Source organism: Drosophila gunungcola (genome assembly GCF_025200985.1).
Source record: "Drosophila gunungcola strain Sukarami chromosome 3L unlocalized genomic scaffold, Dgunungcola_SK_2 000003F, whole genome shotgun sequence".
NCBI lineage: Eukaryota > Metazoa > Arthropoda > Insecta > Diptera > Drosophilidae > Drosophila > Drosophila gunungcola.
Window position 1 is genome coordinate 2,017,840 of NW_026453179.1, and position 14,230 is coordinate 2,032,069.

At 43.7% G+C, this 14,230-nt stretch overlaps 2 protein-coding genes across 3 annotated transcripts; one reads left to right on the forward strand and one right to left on the reverse strand.

Annotated features, from left to right (window-relative positions):
- Positions 1-112: 112 nt before the first annotated feature.
- LOC128258119 (odorant receptor 67b) lies at positions 113-2,044 on the forward strand. 2 transcript variants are annotated; one of them, XM_052989539.1, is made up of 10 exons: positions 113-313; positions 372-471; positions 527-665; positions 719-910; positions 973-1,077; positions 1,131-1,299; positions 1,355-1,460; positions 1,522-1,623; positions 1,678-1,833; positions 1,900-2,044. In XM_052989539.1, the coding sequence occupies exons 1-10, from the start codon at positions 177-179 to the stop codon at positions 1,954-1,956; spliced, it is 1,263 nt and encodes a 420-aa protein (XP_052845499.1). In that variant the 5' UTR covers positions 113-176; the 3' UTR covers positions 1,957-2,044. The 2 variants fall into 2 exon arrangements, with proteins under 2 accessions (XP_052845499.1, XP_052845498.1); XM_052989538.1 differs by having other exon boundaries at positions 1,678-2,044.
- Positions 1,958-13,401, reverse strand: LOC128258118 (laminin subunit gamma-1). Its single transcript, XM_052989537.1, is given in 11 exon segments — positions 1,958-2,764; positions 2,833-3,133; positions 3,753-4,089; positions 4,480-4,978; positions 4,981-7,064; positions 7,767-8,178; positions 9,186-9,800; positions 9,864-9,991; positions 10,052-10,185; positions 11,005-11,379; positions 13,350-13,401. Coding segments are annotated over 10 exon segments (4,917 nt in total). The 5' UTR covers positions 11,200-11,379; positions 13,350-13,401; the 3' UTR covers positions 1,958-2,552.
- Positions 13,402-14,230: the final 829 nt, after the last annotated feature.

The following is a 14,230-nucleotide window of genomic DNA, read 5'->3' on the forward strand; positions in this document are numbered from 1 at the left end:
TTTGTCAATTACTTGTGTCCACTATCGAGTTGCACAATAACCTGAACATATAGCAAATTATTGTAAAGGAACCATATAATTTGGGGACCCTAATTGAGACCCGAAAGCCATTGCGAATGCCATAAAAGCATAGGATAATGGTTGATTTTAAGCAGTCTTGGAATTAACTATAAGGAATGCAGGACCTACTGGATCAGGAACTCGAACGCATCGACAAGATGCCCAAATTGGGGCTTTTTTGGGTGGAGTACAGTGCCTTTGCTCTGGGAGTAAATATTGCACCCAGGAAGCGCAGCTCCAAATACTGCCGATTGTAAGCAACACTCTGCGATATTCAGATTTATTTATGAATTTATCCCGTTCTGATCTAGAACACGCATTGCGGTCTTAATAGTCAATTTGAGTATAATCTATAGCCTCTTGGCTTTCATAATGGAACACTATATGATCACCTTTGAGACCTACGTTGAGGTTTGCTTGGGGAATCGTTTGAGTGAATATATTTTACATTTTTCAATATTTTCAGGCTGTTTTACTTACCTTTCAACTAAGCGTTGGTGTGGTCAAAATGTTTCACTTTCAGAGTAAAGTTGAATCCTGCGCCCAGTTGGTGTTTTCAACGGAGGCAGGACAGGTCCTCAAATCTTTGGGACTCTTTGATTTGAGTAAGACATTTAGTAAACTCTTAGATTTTAGTCTTTTCACCAAATTATTGCAGATTTACCAAAAAAGAAGGAGCTACTGGAATCACTAAGCTCCATATTGCTCAACAATTGGCTGATCATTGATCGACAGGTCATGTTCTTCTTCAAGATCGTCTGCATGCCAGTGCTGTACTACACAATGCGACCCTATTTTCAATACATCTACGATTGCTATATCGTTAAGGATACCTGTGAAATGACCCTGAGTATGTATTTCTTGAGATATATTCTGGATTTTACTTCTTAGGCAATTAAATCCTTATTTTAGCCTACCCAGCCATCGTTCCTTATGCGCAGTTGGGAAATTATGAGTTTCCCTCCTATGTTATTCGCTTCTTTCTACTGCAATCTGGCCCTCTTTGGTGCTTTTTTGGTAAGTCCTTCAACTTATTGTCCTGAAACTAATTTAATTATATCTTTTGATAGCTGTCTTTGGTTTCAACAGCCTTTTTGTGGTGCTCACTAGATATGAATCTGGGCTTATAGAAGTTTTACGGTTCCTGGTTCAGAATTCAACCTCTGATGTGCTGGTTCCCAAGGACCAAAGAGATAAGTATCTGCAATGTTGCGTGAGACTCTTTGCTCGCATATCCAAGTAAATGGTTATTCTTAACAAAGTTATTAGCTATTATTAACAGATTTTGTTTTAGCCATCATTTTCAAATCGAAAACCTGTTCAAATATATCATCCTTGTTCAGTGCTCTGTAAGCAGTATTTTGATCTGCATGTTGCTGTACAAAATCAGCACGGTGTTGGTAGGCATATCTAAATAAATATATAATATTCTAACTTGCCAACTCCAAAATATTCCCTTAGGAAGTTGGCTGGGTGTGGATGGGCATGATCATGGTCTACTTTGTGACCATAGCTCTGGAGATCACCTTGTACAACGTGAGCGCACAAAAAGTGGAGACGCAGGTATGTGCTCAAACCATTATCATGTTTTCCTTTTAAGAAAATATTTAATTTTAGAGTGAACTACTTTTCCTTGATTGGTACAACTGCAATTGGTTTAATGAGTCCAAGGAATTTAGATTCATGATCAAAATGATGCTACTTTTCTCACGACGAACTTTTGTGCTAAGCGTGGGCGGATTTACAAGTCTCTCTCACAAATTTCTAGTGCAGGTAATTCCTTTGATATTAGCAAAATATAAAATTTTAACCTCAAAATACTCTTCAATCCATTTTCAGGTCTTTCGGTTGAGTGCAAATTTCTTTCTGCTACTGCGAAACATGAACAACAAATAGATTATATAAAATTACAACGTTGGAAAAGTTATATTTCGAAGGAAAACTCTTTAAGTGACTTATACACAAAGATACATGGTAATTGTATTGGCACATTAAACGTAGATGACAAATATGTTAATATATAGGTGTTTAGAATAGATTTTACGTGGGAGCTACGGCAGAGATAGAGAAATGCGATTGGATTATCGGATTATTGGAGTACAAGGTTTGCATTTAGTGGTTTAGTGGTCTTTAACATATAATACAGTACGTGGCTGGCTTGAAACTGGTGAAGCACAGTTGGCAGTTGATTCTCGATGTCGGCAAAGGGGCATCGGCATCCCCTTGTATCATTACAGGATATGGCATACAGTATGCGAACGATGATGCGTTAAAGCTTTACTTTGCTCGGCTGATCTCTTTTGTGGACACTTGTCTGGTCACTAAACAGAATATTTCGGCTAAGGCACTAAAATTACATAATTTCATTCAACGGCTACGTTCTACAGTATATCGTAAATCTGATTTGTTCGTCTCTCGTTCTGATCCTCGTTCTCGTACTTAGTGTTAATTGAAGTAGTTGTTATTGGGAGCGGGCGTTGCTCTACGGAGCTCTACGGTTCCAGGCGATTGCGACTGAAGCAATTGTCGGGCAGAACTTTGGATATAAGGCCAATGTTTTCCACCTCCTCGGCCAGTTCCTTTAGCTCGGCATCGTACTTGTCGATCAGATTCTTCTGAATGTTGCGCTGCTCCCGGTACTTTTCAATGCGACCCGTCAGATTGACACGATTGATCTCACCCTCCACAGTGGCCAAACGATTTTCTATGATTATTGATTGAACATCGAATGATTAAGGTTTGCAATCGAGTAAGACAAGTTATTGGACCTACCCAATTTATCCAAATCGCCTGTGTTGATGTCCTTCAGGTTCTCCAGCTCTTCCTTGATGGCCGTCAGTTCGGCATTGGCCTTCTCAATCTGTTTTTGGGCCTCCTGGGTATCGGCCTTGGCCTGGCCCACCTTTCGCTTGGCATCGTCCACCAGGTTGTCGTCTTTGGTGGAGCTGTCCACCAGCTTGAAGATTTCCACCTCGGTGACCTTAACGCGGTGATTCAGCTGGTCGGCCTCATCTCGCAGATTTCGGGCAGCCACCTTGGTCTCATTGGCCTTGCGGCGGATCAGCTCGGCATCCTGTTGGTAAATTAAGAAACAATTTATATTATTTAATCCGGAGAGGCATTGAAGGGGCAGAAGGGTTACGTTGTGTAAACCAAGGCACTTTGTTTAAGTTTTGTTTAACAAAACAATTTAAATCTATTTTAAAAACCCATGATACATTATAGTATAATATTTAAAAAATATTCTGTTAACATTTTTATATTGAAATAATAAATATAATATGACTTTGGAAGAATATTCTGTTCAATTTTGATTAAGAAATATTACTGTGAATTTCGGTGCACATCGTAACTCAGTACTTTTATATTTAGGTACCATCTTTGCCAAGGTAATTTTTAATTTATGGAAACAAATAGAAGTACAAAATGTCGTTTTTATTTTTAAACAAATCACCAACTATATATTTTGCAGTAGTTTTGACCTTTTGATAGACACCGACTTTGAAAAAATTTATGTACCAATGCTTTATATAATGTATTTATGATCAAAAGTTTTTACACAAATCAAATGAAAATATGCTTATAGATTTGGACAACTCTTGTATAAAAAAAAGACGAATTCGATTCAATGCATTCATTTAAAAAACATCAAAAATGTTAAAACCGCACTCCCTCCTTTACTTTTGACTTACCTTCGAGGCCTGCTCGGCGTACTTTAACTGCGCCTCCTGGGCATTCTTCTTGGCCTCGTTGGCGTTCTTATTGGCTCCGTCCAGAGCCTCCTCCGCCTGGCTGATCAGACTTTCCGCATTCTGGATCTCCTTCTCGATATTGGGCACTGTCTGCAGGGCTTGGGCTGCACTCTCCGAAGAGCGCTGCACATCGGACTGGAATCCGGCCAGCTTTTTATAGGTGTTGTTGGCCTCCTTGAGGGTGTTGTCGCCCTGCTCCACCGCCTTGGTGGCCTTGTCGTGGGCGGCCTTGGCCCGCTCCAGCAACTCAATGTCCTCCTGCTGCTGCTGATCGGCTCTGTTTGGAAGTAAATTCAATTAATATTATAAATCCTGCACTGGTAAAATAAACGTGAAGTTATAAGTTAGTTTAAGTATGAAAATATTAAATATTTTTAAAATATTTAAAGTGGCTATTTGACTATTTTAATAACTGAAAATTTAATTTAAACTTAAATATTATTTAAATTAAACAAAAAGCATTTAAATCAAATAAGAACTATTTGGAATGTAATATTTTCCACAAAAACAAAAATAATTGATTATTTAATCATGCAATTTTGTATGCATTGTGTATAATATTATGATTTAATATTTAACTAAAATATTAATATTCAATTTTGAGTTGAATATTTTTATAGTCCTCTTATTTTGTTAGTGTTAAAAGGGTAAGCTTAGTCGAACCCACCTCTTTAGCAGCGTTTCCGTAAGCTCATGCTCCATTTCGAAATCGGCAAACAGTTCGCCATTTCTTTCGGACAGCTCATTGATGGCACTGAGTAGTTTATCTGCCCTTTCGTTGGCCGCCACTGCATCCTTCTTCAGCTGATTGATGTCGATGACCGGCTGCGTCTGACGGTTAACCTCGTTCAAGAGGGTCAGTGCGGTTTCGTACACCTCGTTGGCCTTGCGCAGCGCCTCCTTGGAGGTCTGGACCACGGTGCCCAGCGATTGCCTCACACTGGCCAGCTCCAGACCCACCTCGGAACGCAGCTCCGTGCCGATCTTCTGCTGCAGATCGATGGCGCTCTTGGCCAGTTGGTGGGCCTTCTCCACGGCATCCATAGCGTCCTTGGCATTCTTTAGATCGAATTGGGCCTCCGACTCCAGCCTGTCGGCCAGGGCACGTGCCTCGCGCGATATGTCCGAGATTTGCTCCGACTGCTGGCCAAACTCCTCGGACTTTCCTTGGCCCGGGCCAGAGCAGCGGCTCCTTGGTCGTTGAGCAGATCCAGAGCCTGCTGCAGTTCCTTCTTGGCATTCTCGGTGATCTGGTCCAGGACGGTGTAGTTCTGGCGAGCCTTCTCGATCTCGGCATTGGCCTCCGCCTGGTACTTGTCCGCACTCTGCAGGTGCTCCCTCACGGTGTCCAGATGCTTGTGCAGATCGTCGATCACCTCGGCATAGGTCTGGCCACCCTCGCCGGAATTATCGCTGGCATCCTGGGCCAGTACAGCCACCTTCTCCTGGACCGCCCGCAACTTGGCCTCGAACTCCTCGTCATTGGTGACCGGCGTGCGGGCAATCTCGTCCAGCGTCTGACTGAGATTGGCCAGCTTGGCGCGGTGCAGATCGGCCGCATCCTGGACGAGATTGTAGCAGTCCGGGCAGTCGATGCATCCACGATGCCTGTCGTACTTGTTCTCCTTGCAGCGGTCGCAGCGCCGTCCCTCCACATTGTCGTTGCACGGGCACTGGCCATTCTGGTCGCACTGGAAGCCCTTGGAGCCGCTCTCGTCGCACTCGCACTGCTTGCATCCCTCGCCGGAGAAGCCGTAGTAGTAGTTGGCGCACTGGTCACAGCGCTCACCCACCACGCCGGGTCGGCAGTGGCACTGGCCGCTGTAGCGGTCGCAGGTGGCATTGTAGCTGCCCACCGGATCGCATAGGCAGTTCTCGCACCCATTGCCCGACCGGATGTTGAAGTACCCGGGCTGGCACTCGCCACAGTCCCGTCCAATCACATTCGGCTTGCACTGGCACTGGCCGGTGACCTGGTCGCATCGCGTGATGCTCTGCGCATCCTGCTCCGTACCCGCCTCGTAGCAACTGCAGCGATCGCAGTGTCCGTGGGGCAGGGCCAGCGGATCGCCAAAGTGGCCGGACAGGCACTGGTCGCAGTGCTCCCCGGCCGTATTGTGGATGCACTTCAGGCACTCGCCCGTCGTCCGATTGCAATTGCCCACTGCGTTGGGGTCCACGTTGCCGTTGCAGTCGCAACTCTTGCAGGTCTGCACCGCACCCAGCAGTCCCGTGGGATCGCCGAAGAAGCCATCGCTGCACTGCTCGCACCGGGAGCCGAAGTAGCCCTTGGGACACTCCGTGCAAATGACCGTGTCCTCGTTGATCTGCAGGCAGGCACCGTCGTTGGGACACGGACACCGCTTGCAATCGCTGGGAGTGCCGCCGAGGGCGTTGCCGTAGAATGCCTTGGCGCACTGGTCGCAGTTGTCACCGTGGGTGTTGTGGTGGCAGATGCACCGGCCCGTCTCCGAGTCACAGATGTCCGCATGGCCGTGGCAGTCGCAGGGGATGCAGGGCATGAAGGGTCCGCCGCGGGCCGGACTGTGCCGGTAGCCGGGCGCACAGGACTCGCAGAACTGGCCCAGATAGCCCTCCGGACAGGTGCACTGCTCGATCCAAGTGGCCGGGTGACCGGCCGCTCCCCGGTGCGCCGTCTGCAGCTCCACATCGTCCAGGATGGCCTCGCCCTGCACCGAGTACGTGGCCCGGATCTTGATGGCCGTCAAATTGGACAGAATCGAGAGGAATCCGCGGGCCGACTGGCTGGGCTGCCACTGGTAGTCGTGGTGCTCGTGCAGCCGGAACGTGTACTCCTTCACACCCTGGTCGGGTATGCCATTGCCCTGGGCGAAGATGGGCAGCGAGATGCGGCTGCCAGCTCCCTCCAGGATCACATCGCTCACCCCCGTGTTGGCCACCTGGCCCACCAGCTGTAGCTTGAACTTCAAATCCCTGTTGTAGGAGGCTCGCTGGTCGCCGAGGAACCGATCCGGCGCCTGGAAGTACACATGCTCGTTGCCCTGCGCCGTGGTTCCGATGCTGCGGCTGTACTGGTTGTACTTGATGTCCACCTCGCGCTGGTTCAGATCAGCGGCCGTCCAGCGCTCCTTGAACTTGTTGAAGTTGGAGGTCACCGAGACGATCGAGTAGCCCGGCGCAGTCTGGCACTCGGAGGTGTGGCCATAGCAGAAGCACGGCGTGCAGCCAAACCGATTGCTCTGGTCCAAGGTAAAGAAGCCGGGCTTACATCTGTCGAGGAAGCATGGAGGTTAGTTGTTAGTGAAGTTTAATGGCTTTCATATTCCCAAATTTATTATTTAGCTTGGGTTTCTATAAATCTATCAATCTTAATGATTAAGATATCGAAATTTTTAGAATTTACTTTTGAAAATTTGAAATTGAGACTTCAAACCTATTCGCAGACCCTTTCATGGTTTCATACTTGGATTAAAACTGCAATTTGGGCTATACATTTGTAAAACCATAATTGATTTCTAACCATTTTAAGTTGGACAAATTTGTAAGAACTGTTTATCATCAAAATATACCTATCAGCTATTAAAACGATTTCAGACTTCTTCCAAAAAGTGTTTTGAGCAAAATACTAGAAGGAACTTTATAAGTACAAACATATCACTAAGAGTTCTTTACTACATCCAAAAAATAATTGTCATAGAAAGTGAACTATTTTTACATACATTTTAAGTAATTGAGAATGAAAAATTGTTTAACAAGATGAGTATTAAATAATATAATAAGTCCTTCGACTACAGTTTTATACTTTTCGGTATAGAAATGAAACTTAAAAGTAGAGGGGCTAAGTAGTTTAGTATTCAATTAATACTTATACTTAAATGCTGTCTGTATAAAGACTTCACTCTTTTTTTTTTGGGTGTAATCAATTTAAAATTGTACATTAGACAACTTGGGATAAAAATTCAAATAGCTCACTCATTGCAGCGCCTGCCCTCGACGTTCTCCTTGCAGAAGCAGATTCCCGTTTCGGGATCGCAGGCGGGGGTGTTCTGGTGGGATCCGCGTCCGTCGCATCCGCAGGGCTGACAGCCGTGGGGTCCGAACTGGTAGTAGTTGTTGTCGCAGCGGTCGCACTTGTCGCCAGTGACGCCCGGCTTGCACTGGCACTTGCCGTGGCTGTTGCACTGCAGCGACCGGGAGCCCACGGGATCGCAGGCACAGTTGACGCAGTAGCCATCGTCGCGCATGTAGAAGTTCTCCTTGCAGCGCTCGCAGTTGGGACCATCGCGATTCTCACGGCAGTCCAGGCAGTGGCCTCCATGACCCGTCAGGTTGAACAGTTGCGAGTCGAAGAAGCACTTGTCGGCCAGTCCATTGCAGTTGCAGGCTGTGGAAGGTGGATGTGTTTTAGTGGAATGCCACTTCGCCTTTCCCTACTATCATTATACAGTTAATCAGATACCAATTGGGCACTCCTGGCCCAATGAGATTCGTTTCCAGACTGTAGTCATTCGACCAGCCTTGGACAAGGGCCAGTAGCAAAAAGAAGACCGCTGGCAAGCAAGGCACAAACATGACTGATCATGGCTCACTTGACTTCTCCTCTCAACTAACGCTGCCTCTAACGGCAAAGTGGTCTGTCCTTATACAGAGTCTTCAGACTGGCCACTGCCACCAGCTGATTAAAAACCTGAACACTCATCTCTTTTTACCTTAATTAAATTGCAGTTGTGAAATACTAGTTTAGACAAACATTGCAAGGAGTTTCAAATGCCAGATATCATTGGTTTTATATTTATGTCGTTTGGAACAACCACTTTATTTAACATTTAATAGTTACAGTGGGAAAAAATTTTAGTAGTTCCGTATACTTAATTTAAATATTATTCGTGTTCATTCTCATCCTTTGACGTTTAACGTTATATAATATAATATAACATGTTGAATTCAATAGCCAGTTATTTATTTTTACTTCAAAATTGTTTGTCAGTGTATAATTTTGTTCCCTCTTCGAATAAGTCTTTAGGAAAACGTTATTTTATAAAATATTTTTATTTCAGTTATTATTTCCAAAAAAAAAAATAGATTGTATATAATTTTGAAAATTTCGACTGAATTTGGATTGCGCTAATAGAAATATTTTTACTACATTCAATTAAAAAGAATATTTTTAAAATTTAAAATAGATCTGTTGTCGCAATAAAAGTACAGTTAATTTTTATAATTGGAATTCCTTTTTTATATTTCTTGAAGAGCAAGCTAAGCTCATAATAGAGTTCTTTAGTATTAATGGGTTAATAAAAGTTACATGCCAAAAACATTAAGTTAATATTATTTCAATATCGTATTTTTAAGTAGAATTTAATTTAGTGTAAGGAACAGCAAGTAACTTACCTTTGCACTCATTGACCTCCGTCGAGGTTGACCTCTTCCACTTCAGATCGTTGTAGAGCGGGAGGCAGCGGTCGCAGTCGGGTCCGTCGGTGTTGTGGCGACACTCGCAGACCAGGGTCCTCTCGCCGTGCATGCCCGTGCTGGGAACACACTTGCTGGCATGTCCATTGCACTTGCATCGGGCTCCCACGGCAATGTCACTGATGGCGTAGAAGTACGACTTCAGCACCTGGGGATCCCCGAAGACCTCGTCGCCGAAGGTGTTCAGTCGGTCCAAGGTGATGCGGATGTCTGTGGCCGTGACCCAGTCCTGTAGCTCGGCACTCCGTTCAAAGTTGATGCCACTGGGACGACCCTCCAGCGTGGAGAAGGCGATCTCGCCGTCCCTCAACGGCGAGATGTCACTGTACTCGCTGGTGCACAGGGCATGCGCCTCGCCCTCGCCCTTTCGAATGGCCCTCGAATCGGGCAGGGAGTAGGTGTCGCGACAGGTGGCACTGTAGTACTGGTACGGAATCCACGGTCCGTTCTCCGTGGTCCTCTTGTATATCGTAAAGGACTCAGGACGCGGCGAGCGGAACAGAATGCGCACATACGTGATGTCGTAGGATTTACCTTATGTTTTACGTGGGATTTGGTGCATTAGTTATGCCCAAATTAATTGCTATTTTGACTTACCCAAGTGCAAAGTCAGGTTCATGTAGTTCGGTTGCTGAATGCCCTCCAGCATGGTCTCCGACTGCCAATAGGTAACATTCTGGGGATCGTGCAAGTCCGTCAGGTAGGAAGGATGGTGATCACCGTATCTGAAAGAGATATATCCCATTGTTAGCCAAAAATGAGGGATCTTAAGTAATTTCACTCACTTGCAAAACTCGCAGTTTTTATGATTTTGGTTCATAGTTTGTATGCAGAAGTGGTTGTCGTTCTGGTCGCCACAGGTATTAGTTGCCTCGATTTGAAGCTGGTAGGCAGCATTGATGAACTCGGGAAGACATTTCTAAAGTAATCAGGAATCAAAAAATTATTATATGATACATGTACATAACCCACATAAAAATAATTGACTTGTAAATAAAGAAAAATATATTTTCTTTGATGTCAATACTTTGAAGCTTCTTCTCTGGTTTCTCAAAAATGTGTGAAAAATTTATTGGCTTGAAAGATATTTCTAAAAATTTTAATGCACGTTAAACGATTTATTTTATTTTTTAAGGCTGACTGGCTTGAGTTATCAATTAAAATTTAATAGTAAAAATAGTAAAAAAAAAAAAATAGATACCTATTAAACATCTTAATATTAAAAGGGAATTAAATATACATTTTTATTTTGATAACATAAGTTAATAATTCAGGCAGTCAGAGCTATGAGTTACAGATGTTTAATGAAATAGTAATCACATATTAATCTTAATGAAAATTACATACATATTTGTAATTTATTTTATGTATTTTGTAAAATTAAAATAAATAGTAATCATATAATAAAATTACATAGATATTTGTAATTTATTTTATGTATTTTGTACAATTAAAATAAATAGTAATCATATAATAAAATTACATAGATATTTTTGCTTTGACAACATATTAAGAGTGATCATTAAATTCTTGAATTAAAGGTTCGCAGAACTCCTCTACATTTTCTTTTCCCCCGAACTGTCGCTTTATTGCTCAATTAGTTTGCATCTCTCACTCGAATTGACCCAACCCAAAAGCTGACTGTCCAACCGCTAATTCCCAATTCTTTTCAATTGCTTTGTGGACAAACAATGTGGGTAAACAGAAGCAGTTCCGACTTCCGAATACCGCCCTTTACCTGCGGTCTTCCATACGGATCGTAGCACTCCAGGGCCGGCATGAAGGTGGTTCCGCGCAGTTCGTGACCTCCGGCGGAGTTGATGGGTGGTCGCTGGGCGGCGAGGATAATGGTGGCACAGCTGGCGATCAGGACTCCGATCAGCAGCAGTCGCGCCGTGGAGGAGCCACTGTGGCTCCACCGGCTGCGTCTCATGGTGGATTCGGTGGGGTAACTCGGTGGCTACAGGTGGGTGGGTGGCTACTAGTCACTAGGATTGTGGTCAACTTCTAAGACTATATGGTTTTCTGAGCGAGTTTCCTTCGAGATTCCTTCGTCTGTGTCGTCGCTCTTCAATTCATTACGGAATCTTTCCTATTGGTGGTGCCTGAGCGACTTCATATGCTGGAAAATGCATGGAATTATGAATCAGTTTAGATACCAAGTCCAGGAACATGTGTGCCACATATTGCGGCGGCGAGGGGACGATTTTTAATTAGTTCGCCAAGCAAATCAGTCGAAAAATAAACTTTACTGGCCGGACCGGCAATGAGTTCATTTGCTTTTGGGTAAACAAAACGAAAACTCGAAAGGCAAAACTGCAAATGAAAATTTCAAACAACAAGCAGCCGTGAGCAGAGACATAAATAAACTCTCGAGCATGAGTTCCAGCGGCAGTAGAGTAGAGTACACATACGATATATTATATGTGGTTGTACTGCCCACCATATGTATTTGCTATTCGGGAACTTAAAGTAATTCTATGCGATGATTTCATCTACTCCTCTACTTATTCTCATCCACATTCTCATTCTCGATTTTGAGCTGCAATTGCGGCGGCTGCCTTCTAATAATGAGGATCTCTAAGACTTAGTATACAGTGCACTAGTTGCAAGGTTGGATTCATTTAGGTTTTGCAGATCTTGTGCGTCTTTTCTATGAATTCAGTTAAGTGGAGGCACTAATTAGCAAATATTTGTACAGTGTATTTGCTCGAAGATGATATCACATCCTCTGGAACAGAATGCAATGTGAGAGGAACACAAAAGATTCCTCTTTAAATACAGGAAAATACCAGTTCTCGTGGGTGAGATGCGGAACTTGAGATCATGTCCAGCTGAAAGGGAATTTCATTCATGTATGCTTATAAAGTCGTCTCTCAATCTTAATTTGAGTTCCTAGAAGCGGCGCTCGTTCTATTCCAAAGTGTATTATTATCTAGAAATCACAGTCCGGATCAGGGTTTCATTATTTTTTAAAAAACAGACAAACACACAAACACACAGTTCACAGCCGAGATTTCTTCAACTATTAATTGCTTTCATATAAATTCTATTTATGGTATATTTTTCATTTATTTCCTTTTTTATCAGCATCGGATGAACGAAAACTGTTGTCAGGCCGACTCGCAGCTGAACCCTTTGCGTAGAGTTCAGCGGAGGCCAAGACACTGATACTGGAACTATACACCACTCGGGGCACAGGCACAGGCACAGGCACAGACACACATACTATGTATATAGCATACACTATGGCTATGGTCGGCGGAACGAACATCCGCTCCATTCAGATTTGAGATCCCCATACGGCTGGCTATATGGGTCTTGAGCCGCGGCGAGATACGCGCCTATGAAACGAACACGAGTTCCTTGACGATAAGAATTTGGGGCTATGAACTAGCTGATATCACTGTCTATATATATACATATTTATATAGAGACCAAAGCTCTGTGCTGAGTTCGTGTTTACTTTGTATGCTTGTTTAGAGGCTGAAATGCGTTTTTGTTTGCACCTTTTGGCCTGTATCTTTATTGCTCGGTTTGTTTTTATTCCCTGGTTCAGCCGCACGCACACTCGCACACTCGAACACTCGAACACACACACTCAGCAGGTAGAGGGAAATCGGTGGAAAGCACTCAAAAGAGTCACTCAGATACATTTACGAACTCCGTTTCGTATCCCACAGATGCACACAGGGCGCAGCAACTGCGTTATTTTCGGTTATTTATCGGCTATTTATATGGTAGATACATTTTCCGCTGCGACGGGCCCAAAACACATGGCACTTTTCGGCAATTTCCAAAACATCTCCCCACTATTATAAAAAAGGACTGAGCACTGGGCCCTCGATCAACTACACCCAACAGTGTTGTGTGCACACTTTTCTGCCCTGTTGCATTTCTGCTGACTCGCGTTTCGAACTGGGATTGTAATTGTATCGGCACCTCGAAGGCAAGCACCAGCACCAGAACCAGCACCTCACGGGTTGCTTTTCGCCTGGCCAACAGAAAAAAAAAAACAAAAGGTGACCCGAGAAAACTTGAGACACCGCTGCACTGGACTTGGTTTTGGTGGCACGGCACCACCACTTACTTCGTCGCTCCGAAGACAACCGCTAACGAGGACGTCCAATGCTCAACTGCTCAACTGACTCTCGATCTCGAGGAATGCCAGGCCCAGCGGTCCGATCCGATCGCTCGTTGAGTGAAACTCTGCGCTCAGTATCTGTATCTGCTGCCGCGGCATAGTGTATTGTATCTGCAATTGAATTGCGAGAGAGTGGCAGACGGATCTGGTTGGAGTGTTTCGTGCCCGGGAGTTGGACTAAGCAAAGCTCTCCAGTCACGAAAGTCTGCCTCATTGGAGTACTGCGGTTTGATTGCCTCGCTCTTCGTACGAATTCCACTAATTGCTCATTTAGGCGGGCAAAAATTTAAACAGCGTTCGTCTGAAAAGATCCGTCTTGAAACAAAAAAAAACGCCACGGTATCTGGCTCGGAAGCTGCTCTCTGCTCTACTTTTCGCTTAGTTTGTAGTTATTGGAGTTAGCAGGTTATCGCTGGCACCGCTGATAAGGAGGTTGATGTACCACAATCGTTGCCGCACTTTCAATTTCATTAATGAAATCATATAAAAGCAATCTCAGAACCTTTCGTGGTATAATTGGGGTTTCTAAATTAAATTCAAAATATTTCATAACACAAAAACAAAATTTTGCAAGCTCTGTGTAAATTTATATATATTTATATCATAAATTGGGAGCAGGGATATAACATTACCACAGTATTAATTTTTTTTTTGTTTTGAGAAAATGATTTCAATTTCATTTGAAAGTAAAAGTTAATTCAAATATTAACAGCGTATTTAATAGAAATTAATTTTTTAAACTGACTTGAGTTTTTTTGTTTAATTATTATTATGTTTTGTTTTAAACCTTTTGCGTTAATATTACTTTAAAAAAAACATT